Genomic DNA, 27,648 nt, shown 5'->3' with positions numbered 1-27,648 from the left:
TGTCTTGTGTCTGCTCTCAGGGGCCCTAGAACATATGTCACCACCCTGGGGCCTTGTCATGTTTCCCCAGCTTGGGGGTGGGGGTGGGCTGCCTGTGGAGGGAGGGCTCCAAGTCTCCAGAAGCTTCTGCCTCCTGAGTCTGGGCCATCAGGTGAAATACCCTTGACTGGCGGAACAAGCTGCCCAGTTTCTCCTCCCCTGGGAAGGGCTTCATTCTAGTTCTGCATTTTTCATAGTCTCCCCTGACTCTGTGCTTTACAAGCATCGTGCATACTCAGACATTTGTGATAATGAAATAGACACTATTTCTAACATGGCCTCTTTGGAGGCTCTTGAGATCCTATGCTTTATAGATTCATTTTTTCCATTCATTTCTTGGGGCTCAGTGAGTACTCACTGTACCTGGCACTGCTGGAGGGACTGGGAATACTGCAGTGATGTGGCCCCAGCCTTCCTGGGCTTATATTCCTGTGGGGAAAATCCTCAGTGAAATACTAGCAAAATGAATCCATATAGAAAAGATTATATACCATGACCAAGTGGGATTTACCCTAGGGATGCAAGCTTAGTTTAGCATCTAGAAATCAATGTCATTCTCCATATTAATAGATTTAATAACAATAATCACATGATCATTTCGATAGTTGCAGAAAACGCATTTGATAAAATCTTACACTCTTTCGTGATGAAAGCACACAAGAAACCAGGAATAAAAGGGAACTTCTGAACTTGCTAAAGGGCATCTCCAAAACCTCACAGCTAGTATCATACTTAATGATAAAAACTAAATGCTTTCCCCTAAGATCAAGACAAGGATATCTCTCCACTCTATGCCCTCACCACTTCTATGCAGTATTGTATTAGAAGTTGTAGCCAGAGCAATTATGCAAGAAAATTAAATATAAGGCATCCATATTGGAAAGGAAAAAGTAAGACTCTCTCTATTTATAGATGACATAATCTTGTATATAGAAAATCCTAAGGAATATGCTAAAAAAACTAATAAATAATAATAAATTACTGCACACAGCAAAGGCTCAGGCCCCTGACACAAGCTCCCCAGTGCTGCAAAGACCTAACCACAGGGCTAGAATAAAAGACAACTATTTTAACACCTGATGCTCCATGACAGCTGGGTTTTCCCCAGTTCTGTTCCAGTCGACCTTGGGTCCCAGCATGTAGGCAAGCACTTCTCATCATGGTGACCTACTTGTTGGGAATGCAAAAGGCTGTCTGCTCCTGGCCTTGAGTCAGCTCCCAGGAGCTCTGACACATTCCTGCCCCAGACTGATCCCACCCCAGCACTGACCTCCTGAAGGCCTGGTGGTGAGGGGACAAGCCTGCTGCTTACTCCTGTGTGGCTGTGTTGGCGGGGCCACCTGAGCACATGAATGAACTTTGTCCCATCTCTCTATCTGCTACTTGATGTAGATACCAGAGGTTTTATCTTAGTAGAAACTCTCTTGGGAAGAGTGAGTCCATGTGTAAGGAGCATGTGTGCATCTCTGGGGGTTTGTATGTGGTGTGTGCATGGGTATGGATGTAGGCCCACAAAGCTATGTGTGTGTGGTTTTTTTTTGTGTGTAAAAGTGTGCATACCCACTTTAGTGTACCTGAAGGTTTACCATAGATGTTGGTGGGCAGGTGTGCACATGGCCAAGCCCGCAAGTATATTTCAAGTCTGGGTGTGTGTTTGGTGTGGAAGTGTGTGTATGTAACTGGATGTGAAAGTGTGTTCAAGAAGAGGAGAGACTCTCGCCTGTCCACTGTGCCACATATCTGGGCTTGGATGCAGAAAAACGTCAGATGGAACCTTCCCTGCAGTCATGGCCCTGCACCTATGTGCACAGGAATGGGGCTCAAATCACCTCCTGAGCTGGAAGCACCTCCTCTTTGCAAAGCTGGAGGTGGATGCACTGAGCAGGGAGGCCCTGCCTTAGCTTGAGATGGATGCTCTGAGGGGGTGTGGATCACCCCAGGCCTACCCTGGGGGAAGAGCCACCCCAGGGAGCTGCAGACCCTGCAGGATTCAGAAAGGTCATCCTGGGGGATCCCCATTTCTTCCCCCCTTACAATGCTCCCTCACTTCCTGCTGCCCTGCCCCTTTCCCTCAAGAAGGCTTCAACCAAAGTCCAATCTTCATACACGTGTGACTTTCTCTGTTACCTCCTTCAAATCTTTGCTCAAATGTCACCTTCTCAATAACCACCCCTTTAAAACTGCAACTCTCCCCTTAGCCCCGCTGCCTTACTTTCAACTCCTCATGTCTCTTACACTCGTGTTTTTCCCAAAGCTCTTTTCATCTTCTCGCACAATGTGGACCAGCAGCAGGAGAGGACGTGAGTGTAGAAATGGAGAGTAAGCATTTAGAAACTTCTGTACTACAGTACCTATAGATACTTCAGCATCTATGGCAATTTACATTGCCCTGAAATCCAAATGCAGACTGGGAAAAAATAAACTGGCTTTTTGCCACAGAGGGTTTAAGAATCATTGTTCTAATACACCTATAAAATTAATCCAGTTTCCTGTTTTTCTCCCCACCATCCCACTGCTTCTTGAATGCAAGCTCCACAGGACAGGGATTTTGTCTGCTTTGTTCCCCATGTTCTCCTAGGACTAGAATAGTCTGGCACATAGTGGGGGCTTAATTGATATTTGTTGAATACACAAACTGGCAGAGATGGTCTGAGAGGGTGAAGCATCATCAGCTCGACATGGGGTAGGAGGGCAGCAAATGCTCCCTGAGCCCCTTCCTGCCTGGTCTGGCTGTGGGCACAGGGCTCCGGTCTGAAGCCTTGTGAGTTGTTCTTGGGACTCAAGTATCATAGGGCATGGCTGGGAACTGTCATCCTGATACAAAGAATTCCACGTTGCCCCTACCCAGAGGGAGCCCGGGGCTGGCAGGGGCAGGTGGGAGCGGCTGTCTTGGAGGCAGAGGGAGTTTGGTTCTACCAGCTATTCCCATGGCTGGGGCTGGCTGGGGCGCACGTGGCCTGCAGTGCCTGGGCCTGCCTCACGGGCCAGCCATCCTGCAGGGCCGGTTCTGGGCTCACACACCCATGGCCACCTGCTCAGCTACTCCCCTCCACCTCTGCCCAAGCCCTTGGGCTCAACCTCTCCTTCTCTGACCCCAAGACTCCACCCGTAGAATCTCTTTCGTCCTCCCTTAGCTCCAGAATGGTGGGGGTTTGGCTAAGGAGAGGGGCATCGGCCGTCTGGCCAAAACATCCTAAGAAGCTACTGTCCAGGAAGTGTTCAGGGCCACTTGTGACCCCAGCATGGGGACAGGAGGAACCTCTGCGTGATTGAAATTATATATTCTTTTTTTTTTTTTTTGCGGTACGTGGGCCTCTTACTGTTGTGGCCTCTCCCGCTGCGGAGCACAGGCTCTGGACGCGCAGGCTCAGCGGCCATGGCTCACGGGCCCAGCCGCTCCGTGGCCTGTGGGATTTTCCCGGACCGTGGCACAAACCCATGTCCCCTGCATTGGCAGGCGGACTCTCAACCACTGCGCCACCAGGGAAGCCCTAGTCAACAATACCCCTGCGCTTGGCTCAGGATGGGGTATAACAGTAAAAGAGATGGTGGGAACATAAAGGTGTTTGGACACACAATTTGCCTTATTCATCACTGTACCCTCAGTGCCTGCCCCAGTGCTGGGAACATGGTGGGCACTCAATAAACATCTGTAACACAAATGAATGAATGAATGAATGAAGAGATAGCCCAGTCACTTACAGAGAAATAGAATGGAGTAAAGAGAAGTCAGTCTTGCTGAGTCAGAGAACCCAAGCCTTAGAGAAGAGCTTCTGGGAAGGAGGGCTGTTTTTCTTTATTTTATTTTTCATTTATTTATTTATTTATATGATCACCTCCTTCTTTTCTTCCTCTCTCTCTTTCTCTCTTGGCTGTGTTGGGTATTCGTTGCTGCACGCTGGCTTTCTCTAGTTGCGGTGAGCCGTGGCTACTCTTCGTTGCCGTGAACGGACTTCTCATTGCGGTGGCTTCTCTAGTTGAGGAGCACAGGCTCTAAAGCGTAGGCTCAGTAGTTGTGGCTCACGGGCTTAGTTGCTCCGTGGCATGTGGGATCTTCCTGGACCAGGGATTGAACCTGCGTCCACTGCATTGGCAGGTGGATTCTTAACCAGTGCGCCACCAGGGAAGTCCCAAGGGAAGTCCCTTTATTTCAAATTAAAGAAGGTTGCTGTAGTTTTCAGGGTGAACCTCGGCTGTGGCTTCCTCAGTTAATCACTCCATGGTTGTGATTTTGGTATTTCTGCCGCTGATGCAACTCGCTGTGAGGATCTCCACAGCACATTGTGTTGAGCAAGCAAAAGCTGTAGAGGAGAAACAGGGCAGGGCCTCCTGGAGCTGGAAAAGAAGGCCAATTGATGCAAGAAGAGGCAAAGCAGTGCAGGGAACTGTCCACGTTGTTGCTCAACCACACCTGGAATGTGGCCGCAGGTAGGAGTCTTTGGACTCTCAAGAGGCATTTATCTGAGGACAGCTTGTGACATTTGGCCAGCTCAGAATCAAAAGCGGGCAGACAGGCCCTGCCACCATCAAGTTGGCATGGCTCTCCAGGGTACCTGGGGAGCTGACTGTCAGATGTCTGTGTGTCCCCGCACCCACCCCAAGCCCATGGCCCCACCAAACTCTGGCTAGGGGGCTGGAGTTTTGCTCGGTGGGTGAGAGCAGGGGTGGACATGGGCCAGCCACGGGTCTGGTCCTCTGCAAGGCCTATTGTCCGGGCTCTGCGGCGACATCTCTCCACCAGACTCCAGGCCTCCTGGTTGTAGGCACCTCTGCCCCAGGGGAAAGAGCTGGGTACCCCAGGTGGGTACCCAGAAGTAGCCACTCCTTGTGTCCTGGGTTGGAGTAACTGCAGCTTCCTTGATCCCCAGCTCCAAGTCTCATCGGAGAGAAACAAGGATGAGCCCAAATTGAATCATGGTGCCTCCCAGGGCACCGTTCGTTTGGACACTTGATGTCGGAAGCCCAGATGCAGACTGACTGAGAGGCTAATGAAGCTTATACCTTGAGGCGCTCCTTTAAACAAGCCCCTTCCAAGACTCTAGACCTCCTTTTGTATTTGCCATTTTGCATTCTTCTTCTCCAAGGGGGACCCCTCAAATGATATAAACTTCAGGTCCCACAACACTGAGCCCACCCCTTGACTCTGTAAAATCTTGAGCAGACAGTGGGTGCCTGGTGGCTCAGCGCTTGTGGGCCTCTTGCCTGAATCTCAGACCAGGACTTCTGCCCCAGCAGCCTGAGGGTCAGATGGCAGAGGGCTCCAGCTCAGAGCAGGCAGTGTCCTCTTTGTGGCCCAGGGTGGGTGTGCTGGAACTGTCGGGCAGGCCCAGTAGAAGGAGACCATCAGCTCTAGGAAGATCAAAGCTTCATCCTGAAGAGAAGGAGCCGACAAGTGTGAATGCACCAGATCGAATAGCACTTCTAATTATGTCCATAGGGCCTACTGGCGGGGCGTTTGGTGCTAACCCATGGTTGACCGCCGGCTTAAAATGGATGCTGTGATATAAAATACCCTGAACTGTACACTTTAAAAGGGTGGATTTTATGGTATGTGAATTACATCTCAATAAAAAAAGAAAAAAAAAAAGAAGGCTGAGATCTGGGTTGCTGTGGAGCTGCGTTGCTGGGTCCCAGCTTGGACCTAGACGTGGCGGGCCCATGAAGGCATTGCCTGGTGCCGGGGCTTCTGGGCTGCTTCTTGAGGCATCGGTCACACACAGGGACCAGTGTTCAGGGACTACTATGTCCTGGCCGGGTCCTCACTGAGCTAGGAGACAAGACGGTGGCACTGCAAACAAGGTTCCTGTCCAGCTCAGGTTCCCGGGGCCCGTGGAGGGGCTTCAGCCACTCCTGGGCTACTGGGCCCCACTTTGCTGCCTGCATCTTGGCATTTTTCACCAAACCCTCTGAGCCTGGTACCTGCTCTGCTGGGGCCAGGGGAAGAGTTAACCATTAACCTGGAGGTGAGAGAGAGGAAAGGGCTGGGACAGCGCCCACTGGTTGCCTTCCCGCCCTCTGGGGCAGTGGGGCCCCCTCCTGAGCCGCACTCCCAGCCCTGTTAGCGGAGGCACTGGGTGTGGGCAGGGCAGGCAGAGCAGAGCTGTCCCTCACAGAGGAACTGGGCCTCCAAGCACCCGGCAGAGCCACCTGTAGGACCCAGGTACTGGCCCTCTCGTGGCCCAGGCCCCCTCACCGCGGGTGCCCGGGTACATGGGCAGACACTCCCCTCCCCAGGGCCAGCCCCCAGCACGCCCCCAGCCCAGAGCTTTGTTAGTTAGACTGCACGTCAAATGGCACTGAGAAGCCTACTCAACCCCTTTTCTGAGAGGACATGGCCCCTCATACTCACTGGTGACCCTGTCGCTAGACGGTGTGGTGACCCGGCAAGGACACCAGCCAGAAGATATCGGTGCCCCTCCAGTCCTTCTCTGTGGGGCACACTCAGGCACACACGTGCACATACACATACACAAATGCACATGCACGTGTGTGTGCTGTGCACACTGGTTTCTTCTACCCCCTGGCCTGTGCCAAGGAAATATTAAAGTGACTCTTCATGGACTGGCTCCTGCCAAAGGCACAGATGCTTTGCAAGCCTCCGGCCCAGGTCCTGGGGGTGGGATGGTGCCCTCGTCAGGCCTTACAGCACCGGGTCTGGGCTGCCCTCCAGGGCTCTCTTGGGGGCAGGTGGAGGTGAACAGGAGCCTCGTGGCCAGGCTCTTCTTTGGAGCGCCCTGCCACAGGCGCTGTCGTTTTGGCTGGACACCACATCTTAGCGAATGTCTCTGTGGGCTGGTGTGGCCGAGGGAAGAAGATGGGAGCAGCAGCTTCACTGTTCGGGCCACCTCCGAGGACCAGGCCTGTATCTGAGGAGGGCAACCTAGCCACAGTCCACATAGCAAGTCACAGTCCGGGGCCTGGGAAGATGGGCATCGATACTGCCCACGTGGTGGGAGGTGGCCTGGAGAGGCTGGGGTGGAGGCGTGGCCACGGGGTGCATTGTGCTGGCCGGGGAATCTGGGGCCCATCGCTATCGCAAAGTAGCTAGAAGGTCCTTGCATGTTCCCAGTTCCTCCACCTGTCTGGCTCCATCTCTTGTGGGCAGGTCGGCCGGCTCGGGAAGCTGATCTCTACGATCCTGCTCGGATACTCATCAACATGGCTGCTGAGTCCCTACACCAGCCCTGAAAATACTTGGCTCACTCACTGCCGTGGAGGTGAACGTTCCCATCACGGGCCTGTCTGGCCGCCCTCTGCCTGGTGGTTGGCTCCTGACTGACAGCCTGATGAGGCTGGTTGTTCCTGACGGGGAACCTCAGTGTGCTGACTGGCTCATGGCAGCAGGGGCTTTGTTTCTGATACAAGGACCCCTGAGATTGAGATGTTTTCTCTTTTGTGGTTTGGAGTGATATGCTTTCCTGGAACTTGGGCAGGGGTGCTGAGGCCACAGCCAGGGAGGGAGGCAGAGCCCAAGATCCTGCCGCACACATGAAGACCCTCTGCAGGGCTCCAGGCAGCACGGCTCTCTGTCTCTTGGATGGTCCCAGACAGGAACTCCATGCTGGACAGGGGGAGGGAAGGGTAAAGCCACCTTTGGACACCCCTTCCTACTGTGGAGTAACCACAGCGTGTGGGCAAACAAAGTCAGTTAGAACAAAGTTACCTGGGGAGGCTGCCCCTCTGCCAGACTCTCCCAGACTGAGAGAAATGTTCTCTGGGGAAAGCCAACCACATCCTCATTCCAACCTTGCCCTTAATGCAGCCTCACAGATTCCCAGGACTTGTGGATCCTAGAAGAAATTACACTGTATAGCCTCCTAGCCTTGCAGATAAGGAGGGACCAGCCTTGCCCAAAGGTTTCCCACAATCAGAAAATGGAAACCAGCCTTCACTCCTCTTGTATGAGAAATGGCAGTCACCCTGAGCTGGTGGTTTATGGACATGCCCTGGTCAGTGTTTAAGAACCAAGGCGTACAGGAGCATGGGGTGGACGAGTAGGGGTCCAGCTCAGTGCTGAGAGTGGTTGGGGACTATGACACGGGTGGCCCCCCCAAAGTTCCTACCCCCTCTCCTTTCCCTCTCAGTGTAGTCTCTCACCTGTGCAAAGACACCGCTTTTAATTAAATTTTTTTTTTTTATTAAAATACTGTTATACCCAGTGGAATGCAGCAGCAATCCTGGTACAGGGTGGCATAACAAAACAGCCATGTTTACATTTTAAATATTTACGATAACTTAAACATACAGACACACATCATGGTCTTTGGCAGAAAATGTTCACAGCACAAAAAAATACTTTAAAAGAAATACCAAATATTAATCCAAAATATATTAAGTTGTTTTTTTTCTTCCACAATATTTTTTTGCCTTTTTTTCTCTTTTTTCTTTTTTTCTTTGTAAACAATGCATATGAACCAAATGCATTTTTCAGCTTTCAAGAGGGGTAGGGAGATTTAAAAAAATATGCAATTGTCCAGCAAATGCAAATGTTTAAAAAGGAAACTTGAGGAACCATGGGAATAAAATAACACATATAAAACCTAAAAACGGTAAAGGAAAAAAAAAAACAAAACAAAGATTCAAGGAGAACTAAAAACAGTCAAGACAAACTGCTAAAACCCACCAATCGCTCCTGGGGCTGAGCTGGGGGACTCTTTAAGACCAGAAGTCAAAGTCACGGCCACTGGCAGGCTGCCATTGGATGCTTCACTCCAGTTCTCAAGCGCCGGCCCTGCTTCAGGGCGCTGGGCACGGGTGGCTCGAGGCGCCAGCCTCACGGCGCCATGCTGTAACGGGGGCTCCATTCAGAGGACTATCTGAGTCACGTCTCCCAATCCCTCCAGGGTGGGTGGACAGAGACCCTGATGAGAACAAGGCCATGTCTCCAGTTTCCTTTGGGAGAACTGGTGCTGGGAACCCCACCACAGCAGACTTGTGTGGTGGCTCACTTCACCTGGCTCAGGGCTCATAACCAAACTGACAGGATGTCCCAAGGACAGGAGCTGTGGAGCCATTTCAAGAGGCTGGTGATGGTGGGGGGGGGGGGGGAGGGTCACGTGGGCATTTCAAAAAGGGTTCAAGATGGGGAAAAAGACAGCAAATATCCCGTGGATCAACTGGATCACGGGCCAAGGGCTTGAGAAGGGGAGATAACTGGGCGGAACCGTGACAGCAGAGATGGGAGCACAGAACGAGGGGACAAATCTGAAGCAGCCCGCTTCAGTCTTCTGTTCCACAAGGAAGGGAATTATATACAAACCGCACAGCGCATCCCAGTCCTTTCCAAGTGAAGGGGTGAGGCTGTGGCCTCAACGGGCCCCACAAGATGCAAGTGTGGGTGAGACCAAGGAGGCGGTGAGGGGCTGAGGAGGTTGGAGGGACCACACTGAGCCAGGCCTGACTAGTAAACCAGCCCACCTGGCGTCCACGGGCAGCCATCCTTGGCAATCAGCCCCCAAATCAACATATCCTGTCCCCCTCTGCCCGAGTGTCCACTGGGGGTGCAGAAGGGGCTACTCCCTTCTGAGCTTTCGGTTGCTACCCTGGCAGCAAGCCTTGGGCTGCAAGCAGGTTAAGGTCCAGTCCTCATTCCACGTGGGCCCAGGAGGAATGTGGGGCTAAGGAGCAGAGTCTTCTGGGGGCCGGCTCACAGCTCCCCTTCTCCTCTGCAGCATCCTTCCTCAGCTCCTGGGACCAGATGGTCAATGGGAATGAGTGCTGGGCTGGGGGAGGGTGAAGCAGCCTCTGGAGGGGCTGCTGGAATGGCCACGTGGCAGAGGGCAGAGGAGAGCAGGGAGTGGTTGGGAGTCCCCAAGGCACCACCTCCTTCAGATCAGTATCTCCACCATGTCCGACAAGTCCTGGACTCTGGATGTAGCAACAGAATCTGGAGAGATAAGAACACAGGCACATGCCAACGAGCATTACTACACTGCTCTTTTAAATCCTACCACGTTTGAAAGATAGGCTCTATCTTCACCAACTTTTCCCAACTCAGCTGCCCAGGTCGCCATAACTTGGCCAACCTAAGCACAAAGCTCTGCTCCCTCTGGGCTCTCGGTCCAGACCACCAGCCTCCAGAGTGGAAGACACAGTTGTTTACAACTTGGAACTGGTCGGAGGGCTTGGAGGGAGGGTGGAGAGCCCCAAGGGAGGGAGGCTGCCGCATTCTTTTCATGCCTGTGGTTTTCTGAGATGGTGAGGCCAGGCAAATATGCAAAGGCTAATGTGAAAGGGAGCAAACACAGTAATGGCATCTTCTCAAATTTCTCCTTCCCGGATTCTTTTTAAACAAAGTCTCCTAACTTGAGTGGAAGGGTAACTCACCAAGCTCCATTATCTTAGATATTTAGACTGGCAATAAAAGAAGACTTCCAAAGAGAAGATAAAGAGACTCCCAGGTGGATCTGTCTGTAATCAGGGTTTTCAGTTCCCCTATTCATGCATCCAACCAGCTCTCATATGTACTGTGGTGGGCCTCACACCCTGCTCACCCGTCCCTGTGCAGGGCTCCCTGTGGAATGTGGGCAGTGAGTGGGGCCAGGCCTGGGAATAAAGGGTCAGGGGCCCCAATTCACACCCCAACATGCCCTCAGCCCCGCAGAGAAGTCGGGGGGTTGGGGGGAAGGGGACTTACCCAGCAAGGCTGTCCTCTGGCCACTGCTGCACCCCAGAAGGCCGTCGGGCTCCAGGCCCAGGCAGGCGGCGGCGCTGTCTGGGGGGCTGTCAGTCTGGGTGCTCCCATCCCTGCTCCCATGTTTGGCGTGGGCAGCTAGGGGAGCCTCGGCCACTGGCTCCTCCGCCGGGGCCCTGTCTGCTGGAAAGGCAGGAGGTTCACAGTTATTGCCTTGTCCATAAGGTGGAACCCCCATGAAGAACACCCCTACTTAACTGTACCTATTAGGGATGCGAATTGCTCTTGATTTGCAAGAACTTCGATTACAACTAAACGCTCCTGTTTCCAAATGGGAATAACTATCAGGTTGGATTGGGTTCCAAAAACTTCGAGTAGAAGAGCCTTTCTTAAAGGGGTGTAGATTAAATCTTAAAACCAGTAGGGACTCTCAGATATCTGTGGCATCTGCTTAGAAGGGGGAGTGGAAGGGCTGGCCCAGAAGGTACATCTGTACAGGGAGCTCTATTTTTACTTAGATGGTAAGTGGCTGGGGCCAGGGTGGTGGAATTTCCAGAGATGGGGGCTACAGCCTGCCTCTTCACACCAGGGGGACAGCTGTGGGCTGCAGGATCACTGGAGCCAGAGTATAAGCCAGCTTCCCTGGGTAAGGGGCTGGGATGCCCTGGCTCCTCTGAGCCTCAGTTCTGAGAGGAAAGGCCTGAGGACACCCTAGCCTCTGCCTCTGCCTCTGCCGCTTACCCGCCTCCTCTCACCTGCAGGCAGCCGGGCAGGGGCATCCACCTGCTGCTCGCTGGAGGAGAGCCCTTGCCAGCCCTGGGCCCCTGCTGCTGCAGCCACGAAGACAGATGGCACCGACTTGGCGGGCCTCAGGGAGCCCTGGGTGGCCTTGCCAGGATCCTTCCTGGAGCGCTGCTGAAGGACCTTGATCACCGCATCCTTCTCCAGGATCTGGGCGTGGAGCACCTTTAACCTGAGGGGTGAGAGGTCATGCTTGCATCTTCAGACCTACAGATCCAACAGCCCCCATCCTTCCCGCCTTGTAGACGTTGGAGGGAAAGCCTTTCCTACAACCAGGCTGGGCTCTCCTGGCCTTGCAGCAGGGGCAGGAGGGGGCCTTCAGAAATGCCATCACAGCTCTGGAACTGGATGCTCTGAAAATTGCCCATGCGAGAAGTGCTGGGCCCTTCTCATACCAGCAAAGGCAGGTCATCAAGGGGCAGGTCCTGGGTTCATCCAATGACAGCAATGGTACAACCCCCGTCCTGGAGGACCACCCCCAGGGCTGTTGACCAAATGGGCTCAGTCAACGTGCTTGTGCTTTTGAGCCAGGTATAGGTTAAATGGAAATCTTGTGGGGCCTCTGAGATTGCTTTTGGAGAGAAAATACTAGCTACCCCCAGGCCAGGGGCCTCGGCCACATTCCTTCTGGGGGTGGTACATGGTGTGGACTCAGTAGGAAAGTCTTACTCTCTGATTTACATGGGGGAGGGGGAGGGGATAGAGTCCCAGAGCCTTGGATGGCATCCAACAGTGGGGTCTCCTGGGCAGACCAAGGACTTGGTTGGTACCTCTGGGAAAGAATACGTGTATGATGCCAGCTATGCCAAAAGCACGTGGGTCAGCTCAGAAGTAGGAGGGATTGTTAGGCCAGGTGGGGCGAGGGGTGTTTATCACGGATTAAGGATGGGCAGGGACTTGACATCGCCACCCCCCTACCCCCACCCAGGTGCCCGGCCTGTAATGCCCAACCTGCTTTCCATCTCCTGATGCCTGTGGCCGCCGGTGAGCAGGCCCTCGTTGAAGCTGCTGCTGGGCGAGGGCTGGGGGGAGTGCCGGATGAGAGTGGTGTCGCGCTGGGCGGCAGCCGTGGCGGCCGCATCCATGGCAAACTGCCTCATGGCACGTTCCTCCAAATACTTCTGCTCCCACTTGGTCATGTCGGCCTCCAGTGCCAGGACCTGCTCCTCCTTCTCTCGTAGCTGCTCCGACAGCCGCAGGGCACTGAGCTCCGGGGACCCACCGCCGCTACTGCCACCACCGGGGCTGCCTGCCTGCCTCTGCAGAGAGAGGAGCACCGTGGTCAGGGGCGGCAGCTGGGGTGCATCGGCCACAGGTCTTCGCCTCCACAGGAGGACTCTCACCGAGCCTTGGGCTTGGTCAGCCTCCCCGTACACTCTTTGCAGCCCGCTTCCACCCAGAGACAAAGGGGAGGCGTGGGTCCCCGCACCCCCGCCCCAAATCCTGTGGCCAAGGGTGTGAGAAGATCAGGTCTGCCTTTGCAATAGCGACCACATAAATTATCTTCCAATCCGGGAAAGGGGTGCAACTCAATGACACTGGGACAACTGGTGTAAACTAGGACAGAACTGGGCAATCCAGGAGGTCTGGTCACCCTATCTCTGTGGGAAGGGTAAGGTTGGGAGTGGAGACAGAACCCTATCTGGTCTGTAAACACAAGAGCTATTCACATAGTCCGAAGTGAGGATAAAGACTCAGCATCTGGGCGACTATCTTCTCCCAGGATCCTGAGGAGACACACAAGAGGTGGCTAGTCTCCTCCATCAATGCTCCTGAGTGACTTTCTCTAAAGACCAAGTGTGCCAACCTGTGCTGCTGCTGAGGACAGAGGCCCAAGTCTTGAGTCCCCAAGGTCGGCACATGACCCCGTGGCAAAGCCTCTGCTAAGACTGGTGGCTGGGAGGGGCCTTCAGCAAGGCCGGCACAGATCACCCTGGCTTTCCAAGGGGGCTCGGCCTGGATCTCAGCAGGGGCTCCCGGGGGCTTCAGAGCTGGCCTCCTCTGATGCTGCTCCAGTTCTGCCACCTCCGCGGGTCTTCCCAGCTCACCTGCTGCGCACGCAGGGCCTTGAGTTCCTGCTCCAGGCGCGTCCGCAGCCGTAGCTCCAGCTGCTCACGCTTCTCGCAGGCAGCCTGCAGCTGCCCCAGGGCCTGCTGCAGCCGCTCCACCTTCTCCACGTAGGCCTGCTTCTTCCGCAGCTCCTCCTCGGCTCGTGCCGCCCGGCCCTGGGCATTGCTCAGAGCCTGCTCCAGCAGCTCGGCCCGCCGCCGCTGGTCCTCGATGGCTCCGCGCAGCAGTGCCACCTCCCGCTCCAGCTTCTCCTGCTCCTGCTGCTGCTCGTAGCCTGCAGGGACGGAGAGGGGGGGCCTGGTCAGTGACGGCAGCCACCTCGCTGGCCCCACGGAGCACCCCCCACGTACTGGGCTCTGGGCTGACCACTGCAGCAGCATGACTGCATCTTATCCTCCCCACAACCTACGAGTTAGGTACCCTTAGTAACCCCATTGCATGGGCCAGGAAACTGAGGCTCAGGTTAAGTCATGAGTAAATGAGCGCGCCAGGCCGGGGCCCTTGCAGTAGTCACTGGGCTACACTGCTCCTCTGCTGGGACACGGTCTTGCCAGGAGAGAGCCCCAAACACTGCCCACTTGTGCCAGGTGTCACCATTTCCAAAACACATTCACAGTTCCCCTCGAGCCTCACGGTGACACTAGAGACTGGACCGGTAGGAACTGTGACGACGCCCATTTGCAGATGAGAAAACGGAGGCTCAGGTGGACTGTCGTGTGGTCATCATTCAAGTGGAAGAATCAAGGAGAGGGGAAGGGACCACCGTGTGCTGCCCCAGGAGCCAGGCACTTATACATCTTATTCCACCAAAGCCTCCAGTAACAGTCCCTTGAGGCAGGATTTGTGACCCCTCAACTTAAAGGGGAGGAAACATAGGAGGTGAATGGTGCTGCCAGGATGGGGACCCAAGTCAGCCTGCCTCTGACGGATCAGGCTGCTTGGCTGTGGTGTGAGGCCCTCACACCTAGAGGGCTGCCGAAGTGGGCTCCAGGGCTCACTCTGTGGACCCAGGCGCCCCTACCCGCAGAGTGTGTGGGCTGCCCGCCTTGCTGGAGGGCAGAGGCTCTGGGGCCTGCCTGGTGGACTCAAAGGCACTCTCTAGGGCAGCACTATCATAGCACGGTGGAGTTTCCTGTCGTAACGGGCTGGTCCTACACCGTGCCAGCCAGTGCGGTAGCCACTAGGCATGCGGGGCCACTGAGCACTGGAAGCGTGGCTAGTGTGAGGGAAGAGCCGAATTCTTCATTTTATTTAATTTTAATTAATTTTAATCTTTGAGCCATCTTTAATCTTTATACCTATCACATAGGAAGTACAAGCTCTGGAACAGACGAGTGAAGGCTTGGGACCTGGCAGGCAGAAGGGAGGATTCATTTACTCAGGGCCCTGGGGCAGAGAGGGAGGACACAGGCGACTGACCCAGGTCAGCTCTGGTTCACGCTGGATTTCAGAAGGCTGGGTCCAGGCTGGCCTCATTCTTTGGGGTGGAGGGAGAAGATGGCAGAGCTCAGTAACACTGAAATTGAGCCTTTCATCCCAAGCTGGCCTGACCCTTGATGGAGTGGAGGGGGCAGGCGGGAGTGCTGACTGGGACTTTGGACCTGGAGGTAGTGACCCCATCCTGGGAGGCTTCACAGAGCCCAACAGCTTACAGAGTTTGCAGGAGGCCTGCATCTCATCCCAGTCTATGATGCCCCCATCTTACAGCCTCAGAATCTGAGGCTCAGTGGGAAGAAACTGCCCAAGGGGGACAGGGCTGGGAGAACCAGGCCTCAGGACTCAAGGCCAGATCCCCAGGGAGGACAGGGTCTGACCTGAGCTGGAGGTCTGTATAGCTTGCCTAGTAGGAAAAGCAGATGGCACTGGCGATAGGGGCCACACTTCCCTACTAGTGTTGACTGACTCCAGAAAAAAGATGAGATCAACCAGAGGCATCTTCCCTGAGAATTCTGGTTTCCCCATGGCTATTGGGAGCAAGGAAGGGCTGCATGGCTTCCGTCAGCCCTTGGGGAGGATCCCCAGGACCCAGCCTTTGGCTTCCAGAAGCTTCCTGCCACCTCCCACACCTCTAAGGCCCCGGCAGGGGCTGGGAAGCCTGAGCCCTTGGCCATCCCCAGCCACCAGGATAAAACCCTGGGCCTGTCTGGCGGGCAGGGGGCGGGGGCGCTCCCAGGCGGGGTGGCCGCGAATCAGGGAGACAGGGCGAGGGGCCAAGGGCGAGCGAGCAGTGGAGGGAGCAGAAGGCCTTTCCCCCTGGGAAAGCGAGGCCCCACCGGCACGTCCCAGTCCCTTTGTCCCAGTGTCCTCCCTCCTCCCGCAGTGCGGGCGGGCGGGGCGCGGGAGGGAGCGGCGGCGGCGGCGGCGGGGCGGGGCGCAGCGGAACAGCCCGGGCTCAGGAATGCCTGGCATCCAGGTCACCCGCCGCTGCCAGATTAATGGCTCCAGCCCGGAGCCAAGAACAGCCTGGCGCTCGCTCCCCGGGGAGCGGAAACGCCTCCAGGCCGGCCTCCCCCTTCGCCCCTCCCCTGCCCGCTCCCAGAAACCCGCCGGTGACTTCCTTTCTTTGGCAGAGCCCGGCCCCCAAAGTCGGCCCTCTACTACAGGGCGCCCCATTCTACCCCCTTCCAGAAACCCGCCCTCCCCAGACTCCAAACGGGACCCCCGGGGCCGTCCCCTCCCCACCTCCCAGAGACCCTAAGTCATCGCCTCCCGCCAGCACAGCCCCGCCTGCCCCCTGCCCACCCCCACCCCCCAGCCCTTCAGTGCTGGGCTCCTGTCGGCCCTGTCCAGGGCCGAGCCCTCCTTGAGGAGGGAGGTGCTGCCAGCACAGCTCAGCCCTCAAGCTGCCCCTCCACTTCTGGACACCCCCTAAGTATCCAGCTTCAGCACAGCAGGCTTTCTGAATGGGTTCCTCCTTCCTCGAAGCCACCCTCGCCCGGCCACCAGCCGCCCCCACTCCACTCCACTCCTTTGCAAACACCCTAACATCACTATAGCACGTAGTAAGAGCATACAGGAGGATTTTAATAAATAACTGCCTCTGTCTCTTCTGACTGCTGCAGCTTCTTCCTACTGCTGAGCTCGGGGCTCCCTTTGTCCTCCCTCTTCCCCCAAACTCCCTGCTTGAACCTCCACTTGAGCTATCCTGCTGCTTCTTCACCTGTGGCCTGCTCCCCACCCTGCTACCCCACAGAGCCCTTCTCTCAGGCTGCTGGGGACCTCTCCTCATCTCGCCTCCGGGGCCAGGCCACCCTTGTTGCCTGAAATCCGGGGTGGGAAGACCCTGCTCCTTCCTCAAGCTCACTGCCTCTCTTGACCTCCCTGCCCTGGCACCTTCCTGACCTGTTCCTGCTGTGCTCCACGCCGGCCAGGGGCTCAGCACAGCTGTGCTAGTGAACAAATGAGTGACTGAATGGATGAGTCAACAATGAACTCATCTGTTCTTCAAGAAGCCTCTGACCACCCTCTTTAGGGGATCCTCCTGAGCCCCTTCTTTGGGCTGCCCTGTTGGTTATGCCCCATTTTTGGCTGGTGACTCCACCTGTTATGGCCCAGCCTCACCATGCTCCCCAGCTTCCCGCATTCCCCCTGGGCACCCCCTGGGAGACTCAGACTCTTCCTTCTCTCTCATCCCACCTGTCTCCAAGGCTCTCTGGCCTCCCCCATGCTTCTGAAGGACACCGAACTGATGGTCAGCACCACAGCTCAGCAAACCACAGCTCCCCAGCTATCCCTCTGGATCCACTGATTTCCCCAATACGCAGAGAACCAGATCTTTTTCATCTTCAGAAACTACCCCTCCCCCAGGTCTAGTCCACTGCTGGGTGCGTAGTAGACATTCAGTAAACCCAAGCTCCAAGCACTGCTTTGATAGAGGAGGCCGATCCTCCCTGTGCTGAGGGGCTGTCCTGGCCACACCTCTGGCCAAGCTCCTGAGTGGGACCCCTACTCACTTTGAGCCAGCAACTTGGCCACCATGTCCTGACTGCCTGCCTGCGCTTCCTGTGTCTTGCTTGCCAGGCGCCGGTTTGCAGATTCCAATCTCTCTGTTTCAAATAAAGAAAAGAGGTTTTAAGGAAAAATGTTTGAATACAGGTGAAGCCGCCTGCTGGGGTGTCCCCTCGGTCCTATCTGTCGGGCTGCATTCTCCAAGTTGGGGGTGGGCTCATAGGTTAGCTCCAGGTCATCCTGGGCCACATGGGTGGGAGGTCCATGAGGAGCCCTAAGGTCTAGAACACAGAGACAAGACTCCCCAAGGAGTCTCAGCCTAGTCTCCTTTGAGTCGATTTATACTATTATTGCAGAGGACAGATTCTGAATTATTCCCTAGAACAGTGGGATCAAGCTGTCCGCAGGCACTCCCCACCCCTCCACCTGGGTAAGCCGTCCTCACCTCTCAGATCCCGGTTGAAGTCCTGCAGCCGCCTCATCTCACTGTCCATCTTGTTCCGCATAGTCTTCTCCAGGGCCTCCCGCTTGGAAGAGGCCCTCGTCAGGCTCTCGTGGGCCTCAGAGAGCCGCTGGATTTCGCTCTCCAGCTGCAAGAGGCAGACAGCAGAGCTGAAGGAAGGGGATAGCTCCCAGGGAGGGAGTGGCATCAAGGTCCCCTCCACAGACCCCGGCTGATCTGCTATTCTCCATCAGAAAGGGTGAGAGAGGAGAGGATCAAAAGCCACAGCAAAAAAATCCACCTAGTTCTGGTGGGATGGGCTGCAGCCTGTAGCCTCTAAAGGTGGACCAGACTGCTGAAACAGGCAAGCGAGGGTCCCTTCAACTGTCCCAAGGTCCTGAGCAAACCCAAGGCCAGGATCTCTGGAAGTGGCTGCCTGCAGCGTGACTAAGCGCAGCTTTCTGGGGCCCACTGTCCAGAAAGAAGCATCTTCCTTTTGTCTGGCTTCTACTGAGAAATCTGAGCACAATGGGCCCAGGAGTGGGCACTCAGACTCCAACCACGGTCCGGAGGGTGGACTTATCTTGGACACCACAGGATGGCCTCGGGAGGCCTGAGGCCACCTGCTAAGGCTGAGCGCACAGCTGGTAACCCTTCACTAAGAAGGGAGCACCAGACCCCAGCCTGAGCCACCTCTGCTTGGAGGATTTGCCTCTCCAGCCACCGCCATCCACCCCAGAGGGCCAGCCTGGCCCTGGCTGCCCCTCCCACTTGGCAGCTGGCAGGTTCCGCACGTGCTCCTCGCTGGCCTGTGATTCCAATAAGTCGCTCGTTTTTTCCAAGAGGAGGGGCTTCCTCTGTGGCCAGGGCTGGCCTGGAACAGACTTGCTGTTGTGTGGGGGATACAAAGGGCTCTCTGTGGGAGGTGTCCACGGGAGGGGGTGTGTGCAGGGGAAGGGTGCGAGTGTGAGGGAGCCGTGAATGGGCTCTTTCTAATCACCATTGGGCAGCAACAGCTCATGCTCCAGGCCTGCTGTGCCGGCTGCTCCCCAGCTGTCTGGAGTCAGCCAGGGAGGGTGCACGAGGGATGGGGGCGGGGACTGAGGGATGGCTGAGAAGCCCAGCCAGGCCAGCCCCGTCGGGGTCCCTTCTTCCCCCTGCCCCTCCGAGGCCCCAGCAGGGCCTACCTTCTCGATGCGGCCGGTCTTCTCCGCCGAGCTCTCCAGCTCCCTCTTCAGCCTCTCGTTGTCCCTCTGCAGCCTGGCATTCTCCCTCAGCACAGTCTCCATCTGGGCCAGGTGGGCACTGCCCGAGGAGGCCTGGGTACTTGCTGGGGCCTCCAACCCTGGTAGGCTGAGGGAGCCTAGCGGGCCCTGGCTGAGGGGAGCCGGGGATGGGGGCGGGGGGTGCTCCTGGGGCTGCTGCAGGTACTGGTACTGCTGCCGCTGCTGGAGGAACACAGGGGGCACCTGGGCCTGCAAGATCCTGGGGAACAGAAGAGTAGGTGCTCAGAGACCGAGAAACCACCCCGAGTCGCGCCAGCCCTCTTGGGCAGACAGACTCCCCACAGCGTGAGGCAGCGACTGGTGGGGAAGGCCTTTCCACATGGCGTCCCCAAGACCTTCAAGGGCCAGGGGAGCAGGGCTGGAGGGGATTAACATGAGCATGCTTATTTCATGCCCAGCCTCACTGTGGCCGAGGCCCTGGGGATCAGCCTGAGCAGTCCTAGCAACCCGAGCTTAAAGAAGAGATCTTGAAAAGTGCACTCCTGACCCTTCTCATCAATAGAAGGCTCTTTCTGAGTGTGGAGGTCACATCCATCATGACTGAACACACAAACTTCCAGGCCCCTGGGCCACTTGGTGTCTGTTCCGGCCCCTGGTGTCAGGCCCTGCGCTCACACGCACTTCTTCTCCCTCCTATCTTGGGTCCCGTCACCCCTTGAAGAAACATTTTTAGAAGACTGCGGCTAAGGTTAGAGCGGCGAGACAGATGTCAGGGGTAGAGTCTGGGCTCCAGAGTCTGACAAAATAGGCATTCAAACTCCGGCTCCAGTGTTTAAGCCCATGGTGCGGCAGGACTCCGCTCAATCATGAAAGTAAGGTTCTCAGCCTCAAGGGGGTTTGTGAGGGCTACATGTGCCTGGCAGAGTGCTGGGCCTGCAGTGGGCGTTCCCACAATGACGGCCCATCCTCCGTCTCTCCTAGTGGAGACCGCAGCTTACTCTCTGCTCAAAGAGTAAATGTGACCCAAACACTGGATTTTCTGGGGCGTAGTGGTTGCCTCAGGACTATGACAATAGCCTGAGTTTAGGGACAATGTCCTACTGGTATAACGTCAGCCTCAGGGCCCCATGTCAAGGGAAGGAGCAAAAAGCAAGAGGCCTGTGGGGTCACAGAGCCTTTCTGGGGCCTTGTGGCTCTAAGTGTAAAAGAGCTGATGGCCTCAGTTTCACCAGGAACTTTCCCAAGTCCCGGAAGCCCCACATGAGTCCATCACCTCAGCACCTATGCCTGCCCTTCCCCTCATCCCTCCCCTTCATCCTTCCCCCTCCAGACTCCGGGCTCCCCTGCCCCTCTTATGACCCTAGGCTACAAGAACAGTCCCTGCCCCCAGTTCCCAGAAAGCAAGCCTCAGCGGATCAGCCAAAGGAGAGGCGGGCAGATGTATTTCTCTTACTGCCCAAGGTAGAGCTTCCAGTGAGAGCCGAGAGTCCCCATTGGAATGTGCAAACTCTCCCTGTGCTGCTAAATGTGGCATCTTGGGGTTGCTTCTTGAACTTGCTCCCCCTGCCCTGGGCCAGGCAGACACAAATGGCATTCTTTGGGGATGACTTGGCTCCAAGAAAGAATACAGCCTCCTTTCCTTCACACTTGCTCTCCCTTCCCCTTGTTTGCCCCTCCCCCTCCCTCTTTTTTTGTTCTCCTGCAAACAGTCTACTTCCTTTCCACGATATTATCTTTTCCTGACAGGGCTCAATAAGGCTGGTCCAAGAGAAGAAACCACGACTCAGCTTCCGAAACTCTCCCAGGACGGAGCCCTGAGAAAGGAGATAAGGTGGGGGGGCCTGGGAGGTGGAGGGTGGCGAAAACCCACAGGCTCCATCTTCTGGTCCCTTCATTCCAAGCTATCACGTCACTCATTTCTCGAGAGCTAAGAAAGCCATCTTTCCCGGGAAAGGGCACACAGTGGGAAAGTGGGTGACTAAATGAGGACTCAGCAGGCACGAAGAGAACCAGACTTGGACCTTGGGCCATCAGAGGAAGAGGGAGTCTGCAAACCTTCAGGCTCCTCTGGTGGGGCTTCCTGGACCCCTGTGCGGGGGAGATGCAGGGCGTGTGAAAAGGGCGTGTGTCAGCTTCTCAGGAGAAGGTGCGGAGCCAAGCGATAGCCTCATTTCTAGGAACCCTATTTCTGCAAACTATCTGGGCTTCCTGCCCCTCCCGGGCATCCCTGCTTCCATTCTAGCCTCTAGAATCCATTCTCTACATGCAGCAGAGGAATCGTTTTAAAAAGGTAAGCCAAATCGCATCCTCTAAAGGCTTCCCTTCACACTGAGAATCAAACACTAAGCCCTCCCCGCAGCAGCCTCTCCGGAGCCTCCACAGAAAGGGGCTCACCTGGACCAGGAATCCTCTCCCACTCCAGGCTCCACCCACATGGACCACACAGAAAAACATGAAAGGAAATGAATGGTAGGGACAGGGCAGCTCCCACCCCGGTGTAGGAGCGGGGAGAGGTCCCTAAGGAGGCCATCTGGTCCTTTCTTCCTGCCTACAGTTAGGAATGCCTCCCAGTAATCACAGAAAGCAAACATGTCCACTTGTTCTTAGAAACCTCCAGAGAAGGAGGTTCCACCTTCTTCCCACTTAACTTGGAAACAGTTTGGCAATGATTCCCAACCCTTGTCTTTGCAAGTTCTTTCTGAAACCCAACCTTTAACCCCCTGCTGTAATTCATAGCCTCTGAAAACCCTAGTTACTCAACTGCCACAGACAATTAGACAATGGTGTCCACCTCCAAATTAAAGCAAGGGATGCCGCTAAGTTCTCATGTGACCCTGGCTAAATCCCTCTTTTCTTCCAGCATTAGCTCCCATCTTGGGAGGGAGAGGGTATCATCGGCCTTCCTCTGGAGCTCGCCAGGATTCTGGAGGCTCTTCACCCTGGGAGAACTACGCTGGAAGCCAAGAGCTTGAAGACCGAGGTGGGCAGTTACCTTACTTCCGCATGCTGGAAGTGCGGGCTGCCACGGGTGCGGTACCGCGGGTCGGTGACAGCGGAGGTGGTCTCATGAGCTAGCACGATGTGTGGGTACTGAGGTGGAGGTCCGCGGGGCTCCGGGCCCTCTGCAGGGGCGCCCCTGGGCAGGGGTCCCTGCTGGTTGCGGGCCAGCTGGGGGAAGCTGTGGGAGGCGCTCATGTGGCTGGGGGTACGGGCCCCGTTCCTCTCCAAGGACAGCTGCAGGAGCCGCTCGCTCAGGGAGCGCACGTGCCCGTGCCTCAGCTCACGCAGGGCCTCATCCTGCCTCCGAATGCCACCCGGGGCCCCGCGGGGATCCCGGTCCCCCATATGTGGCTGGGGCCCCGCCTGCTGGGCCGCATAGTACTGCGAGTGGGCTTTGGCCTCCTCATAGGTCGGCAGCTCCTCGCCCTTGCCAGGCTGTGGGCACAGCCGGTAGAGGCTGTTCTCTGCCAGGTGGGTCTCGGTGCCCTGGTGCTCCTGGCCCTGGGGCTCCTGCCTTGTGGCCTGCTGCAGCACCTGACTGTCCTCGGGGGCCACGATCTCCAGGGGGGCCTGGGGGCTCCCTGTGCCCCCAGCCCCAGCCCCACCCCGTAGGGCCTGCTGCTGGATGGCCAGCAGCGTGCGGGTCTCGGTCAGGTTGCCATAGCGCAGCTGCTCCTGGATGAGGCGGTGCAGGACCGTACCCGAGGAGTCCTCCAGTGTCCTCATGCTTCCTGGGCTTGCACACAACCGCCTGGACAAAGGCCAGCGGCACCTGGCCCCAGAGCACCTGGGAGGAGAGAAAGAAGACCACTCAGTGGGAGCACATGGGAAAGGGGGGGACTTTCCATTACTGTCTGGTCAGAGGCATGATGGTAAAGAGCAAGGCTATGGAGGGGCACACAAGCCTGGGTTCAACTGCCCATGCTGCCATCTACTGATTAAGGCAAGTCACTTAACTTCTGAGCCTCAGTTTCTCCATCGGAAATATGAAGGAATAATGCTAGCCTCACGGAGTTGAGAATTAAAACAGGCAATGGCTGTTGAGCTCCTGGTGTACTGTAAATCCCTGGCAAAGGACTGCCATTATAATCATATTCATGGAGACTTACTGTGCCTAGAGAAAAACACCAGTAACCTAGACACCAGGAACCTTGGCCTCCTGCAGTCAGCTTCCCATCAAAGAGCCTGATGAGCGACTCTAGCGCAGGCCTAATTCAGCTCTAACCACTGAGCATTCCAGTCCAGGGGTGGACAGGGCCCCAGTTTATTGGCAGGTGATAAAGAATGATTCCAGCCTGGTAGAAGCCCTAGGCAAACAGCCCCCAGGACCGTCTAGGATGAAGCATGCCTGAGCGCCGGCCTTGGCACAGCTAACTCACCACCCTTTACTCTGCTGAGCCTTCCCTGTCATGGGATGACCTTGGCAGTCACTCTGCAAGGTGAACAGGAAGAAGGAAAAAATGCATCTGGATTGGTGAATAAGGGATGAAAGAGAGACTATAATAGGACAATGGTTTTGTGAGATGAGGCAAAAAGGTGCCACCCATCAAGGTTTGTGGGCCAGTCACACAGTCTGTGCGCTGACAGTAAGTGCACACGTGCTCCAGGTAAAAAGAAAGGGTGGCACGATGTCTTCGATTTTATGATTACCACCCCCAGCTACACACACACTTGCTCCTTGGATGTGCCCTGATGGCCCTCTAGGCACGCAGGGGATGATGGGCCATCAGCATCTTGACATCGGTAACACCACTTGAGCTGACTGAAGAAGGAAGGGAGCGAGCGGGGAGGCTCTTGGCTGCAGGAACCTGGGGCTGGGGGCTCTGAGCCTAAACTGCAGGGAGATAATATCTCCTGCGGAAGGTGTTCCCTTCTGAGCCTGGGCTCCCAGTGGCTCATGGCCTGGCAGGCTGCCCACCTCACCCATCTTCCTTTCCACAGCCTCCTCTACCACAGACCTCCAAACTGGGATTCAGGGAAGACCAAACAAAACCCACACCTCCGGAGGTCCTGTGTGCACGGGAGGAGGACAGTAGGAGGAACGCAGCCCCTCCTCTGCCCCAAAACTAGCCCCAGTGCCCTGCTCAAGTTAGGGCTTGGCCAACTGGCAGAGCAGCCATTCCACTCCCTCCTCCCAGCTGCCTAAAACTGGGGAGAGGGAGATGCGTCTGGAGGGTACTCTGTATTCATCCTTCCTGGCACTCCCTCATTCCCCCCCGCCCCAAACACACAAGGACGGGAGATGCAAGACTCTAGAGCTACCCGAGGCAAAACAAACCGGAATCAATTCTCCCTAGCGTTTCATCCACGGGGCATTCCTAAGTTAATCACTGTCTGGGCTGACTGCAGCCGAGGAGGACCGGAGAATGCAGCTTTCCGGACAGATTCCAGACCCTCTCCCCACCAACAGTGTGCCTGGGTGCAAGGGAACACCTCCCGCGCCTCTCATCCCGCGTTTGTCCCGGTCAAGACCCTTGGATGCACATCCTTTCAGCTGAGCCGTTACTAAAATCTGCGCCCGCGACCCGGGCCGTGCACCCCTGCTGTACTAGCGCGCCCAGGTCTCTGAAACACCCTCTTCTAAGCAAGCACGCAACTCCGGCCTTTGCCTGGGCTCACGCGCGCCTAAGGAACCAAAGCGAGGGTCTCTAGTCAGACCGCACCTCATCCCGCCCTACCCGGACTCCTGGCTGACTACGAGCACCCGGTGGCCGCCGCTGCGCCGGGAGCTGGGTGGACGACGGTAGCCAGTGGTCCGGAGAGGTCTTTAAGCGTCGTGGAGCCGCCTCCCTCCCTCCCTCCCGAGCCCTCTTTGTTTTCCAAATGCTCCAGCGCTGACGTCAGCGGGCTGGACGGCAAGCTGCATTCTTTCTAAGTGAGAGCCAGACCGTGGCTCAAGAGAGGATTTTCCAAGGAAGACAAAGAGGAATTCTTGGGCTAGTTGGGGGGCAAAGACACCTGTAACCCCTACCTAACCAAATCAGCCCCCAGGGCGCTGCAAACTGAGCTCCAAGCGGCGCCTTCCGCCCAGATCCGCATCCCCTGGCATCCCCTCTTCCCGACCCGCGACCCCAAACACCCACTACGTTCTCCCCAGAGGCTGCCCCCCTCCTCCAGCCCCAGCAGACCCGCGCGCCTTCGAGAGACACCCCCGGGCGGAGCGGTCCTTGCCCTGCTTCGTGGCTGCCGGGAAAGGCGCGCTGTGCCTTGGAGGACGCTGGGTCCGCTCCGCTCCCGCTCCCGCTCCCGGAAAAGCCCAGGCTGCGGCGGGGCTCGGGCTTCGGCTGGGGCGAGTCTCTGCGGCCCCGCGCGCTCCCCAAAGTGCCGAGAGGCCTTCCTTACCGCAGCGGCCCGCGGGTGCTCGGCACTGTCAGACCCGACGACCCGGCCCGGCCCGGCTCGGCTCAGCGCGGCGGCTGAGGTGTGCTCTCGGCCGTAGCGCCGACGCTCTGGCCGCTTGGGCCCCAGCACGCAGTCCCAGGGTCGGCCAGCGCCGGAGGCGGCTGCTATGCCAGGAATGTGAGAGTTTCAGGTTCCCCCTCGGGATCAAAGCGAACCACAAATAACCTCGCAGCGCGCCGCCCTCCTCCGCCCTCCGCCTCCTCCCACCCCCTCCTCCCCGCCCCCGCCTTCCTCCGGGGAGGCGGTGCTGAGGACCCGGAGGCCGCGGCCTCCTGGACTCGCGGCGACCCTTCCCGGCCTGCACCCCCTGCTCTGCCTTCGGAGCTGCTGGGGACTGAGTCCAACTTGGCCCCTGACCTCCTGCAACCACGTCCCTGCCTTCCTCTCTCCTCCAGCTCCATTGGCCGGACGACACAGAGGGCTATACATCGCATGCCCCCGAGGGACTCTGGGTGTTGCTTCGGGACGTGGTTGGGGGTGAGGGGGCGTGTGTGTGTGTGTGTGTGTGTGTGTGTGTGTGTGTGTGTGTGTGTGTGTGTGTGTGTGTGTGTGTGTGTGTGTGTGTGTGTACACGGGGAGGGAGGACTGCAAAGATGTCCCTATCTGCGCGGCTGAACCTTGCCCCCAGGGAAGAGATGACTCTTGCTTCCAGCCCTAAGCCTCGCTGGTTGTCGCCGGCGGCAACCTTCGAATTGCACTTTTCTTGTTTACAAACACCTTCGCCAGCTCTTTTCGGATCTGTCTCTACAGGAAGGGTGAATCTGGGTTGAAAAACCTGGTTAATTTGATCCACTTAACTAGCTGAATCACCTGCCGCCAGGGGCTTTGTCCAGTTCTTCCCAAAGAAGTTAGTGAGGAGCAGCCCTTTACGGAAAGCGCGCACCGTGCTTCCTGGGCCTGGTCGTCCCATCCAGCCCTTCCAGTTATCCTCCCAGGGATTTCTGTTATCACCCGTGTTTTATAAATGAGGGGTCACACAGAGAGTGATGAAGCCAGGTAGCCAGCGGGCTGCAGTTTCTCATTCCCAGAACTTTTCGGCAGCCACCAGAATCCAGGTTCCCTAGGTGGACAGGGAAGGCCCTGGGAGCCCTCCTCTCTTCATCTGCCCTCTCTCTGTTCTGGTTTCTTCATTTCCGTCCACAACCCTGCCAGCCAGGAGCCCTCCCTTGTGTCCACTTCTGCTGCTTCTGCTGTTCCCCCTCTGGATGGAATTCTGGCCTCTGCCCCTGGGACCCTTCCTCCCCAGCCTTTGCACTAGGCTGGTCCATCTGTGCCGGTGGAAACCCCCCTTTCTGAAAGCCTGCTCTGACAGATCCTCCTGGGCCCTCACCACACTGGGCCTCTCAACACCTCCATCTGTGAGGCCCAGGCCCCTGTCCATCCTGAGAATGAGGGCTGACTTCCAGCCCTGACTGGGTCCTCTCCACCTCCCCTCACGGTGGAGTTTGCAATTGCGAGATTCACTGGAAGGGACTGGGACAAGAAAACTTGGTAAGTTCAAAGAGCTGTTTACTAGCCAGGGACATTGTTAATTTTTAATAAAACCCTCCCCCAAAATGTGTGTATGTGTGTGTGATTTACTTGGAAGCCAAATATTGTGTTTCAAACACAGGAGCACCTCGTTCCAGTGTGCTATGCTTTCCTGCACTTCACAGATACTGCATTTTTCACAGATTGAAGGTTTGTGGTAACCTTTCATTGAGCAATTCTATCAATCAACACCATTTTTCCAGCCGCATTTGAGCACTTTCTGTCTCTGTGTCACGTTTTGGTAATTCTAGCAATATTTCAATTTTTTTTCATTTTTATTATATTTGTTATGGAAATGTGTGATTTTTGATGTTACTATTTCACAAAGATTATGACTTGCTGAAGGCTCAGATGATGAGCAATAGAGTATTTTTTAATTAAGGTACGTACATTGTTATTTTAGACATAATGCTATTGCACACTTAATAGACTGCAGTATACTGGAAACATAATTTTTATATGCACTGGGAAACCAAAAAATTTGTGTGACTTGCTTTATTGCAATATTCACTTTATTGTGGTGGTCTGGAATTGAACCTGCAGTATCTTCAAGGTAT

The 27,648-nt window shown here is 56.1% G+C and overlaps 1 protein-coding gene across 3 annotated transcripts; it reads right to left on the bottom strand.

Moving 5' to 3' along the window:
- Nucleotides 1-8,041: 8,041 nt before the first annotated feature.
- On the bottom strand, nucleotides 8,042-25,638 carry AMOTL2 (angiomotin like 2). Of its 3 annotated transcripts, none has more exons than XM_079921530.1 (10): nucleotides 25,502-25,638; nucleotides 22,152-22,946; nucleotides 19,121-19,418; nucleotides 17,937-18,081; nucleotides 17,497-17,589; nucleotides 13,522-13,817; nucleotides 12,425-12,732; nucleotides 11,428-11,645; nucleotides 10,676-10,855; nucleotides 8,042-9,925 (listed from the first exon to the last, which is right to left on the bottom strand). In XM_079921530.1, exons 2-10 carry the CDS (start codon nucleotides 22,883-22,885, stop codon nucleotides 9,867-9,869), a joined length of 2,331 nt encoding a protein of 776 aa, XP_079777656.1. In that variant the 5' UTR covers nucleotides 22,886-22,946; nucleotides 25,502-25,638; the 3' UTR covers nucleotides 8,042-9,866. The 3 variants fall into 3 exon arrangements, with proteins under 3 accessions (XP_079777656.1, XP_079777654.1, XP_079777655.1); XM_079921528.1 differs by lacking the exon at nucleotides 25,502-25,638 and adding an exon at nucleotides 24,823-24,936; XM_079921529.1 differs by lacking the exon at nucleotides 25,502-25,638 and adding an exon at nucleotides 24,823-24,936 and having other exon boundaries at nucleotides 10,676-10,852.
- Nucleotides 25,639-27,648: the final 2,010 nt, after the last annotated feature.

This window comes from Stenella coeruleoalba, assembly GCF_951394435.1.
Source record: "Stenella coeruleoalba genome assembly, chromosome: 5".
NCBI lineage: Eukaryota > Metazoa > Chordata > Mammalia > Artiodactyla > Delphinidae > Stenella > Stenella coeruleoalba.
Note: the sequence above shows the minus strand (reverse complement) of the source record. Positions and strands in the feature narration are given on the sequence as shown.

Bases quoted from the DNA above. Each gene is read 5' to 3' on its own strand.
- AMOTL2 (XM_079921528.1), bottom strand. The intron at 17,590-17,936 runs GTGAGGACGGCT...TATTTGAAACAG, and splicing joins CTTCAACCGGGATCTGAGAG to AGAGATTGGAATCTGCAAAC. The intron at 13,818-17,496 runs GTGAGTAGGGGT...CCGTCCCTGCAG, and splicing joins GGCCAAGTTGCTGGCTCAAA to GCTACGAGCAGCAGCAGGAG.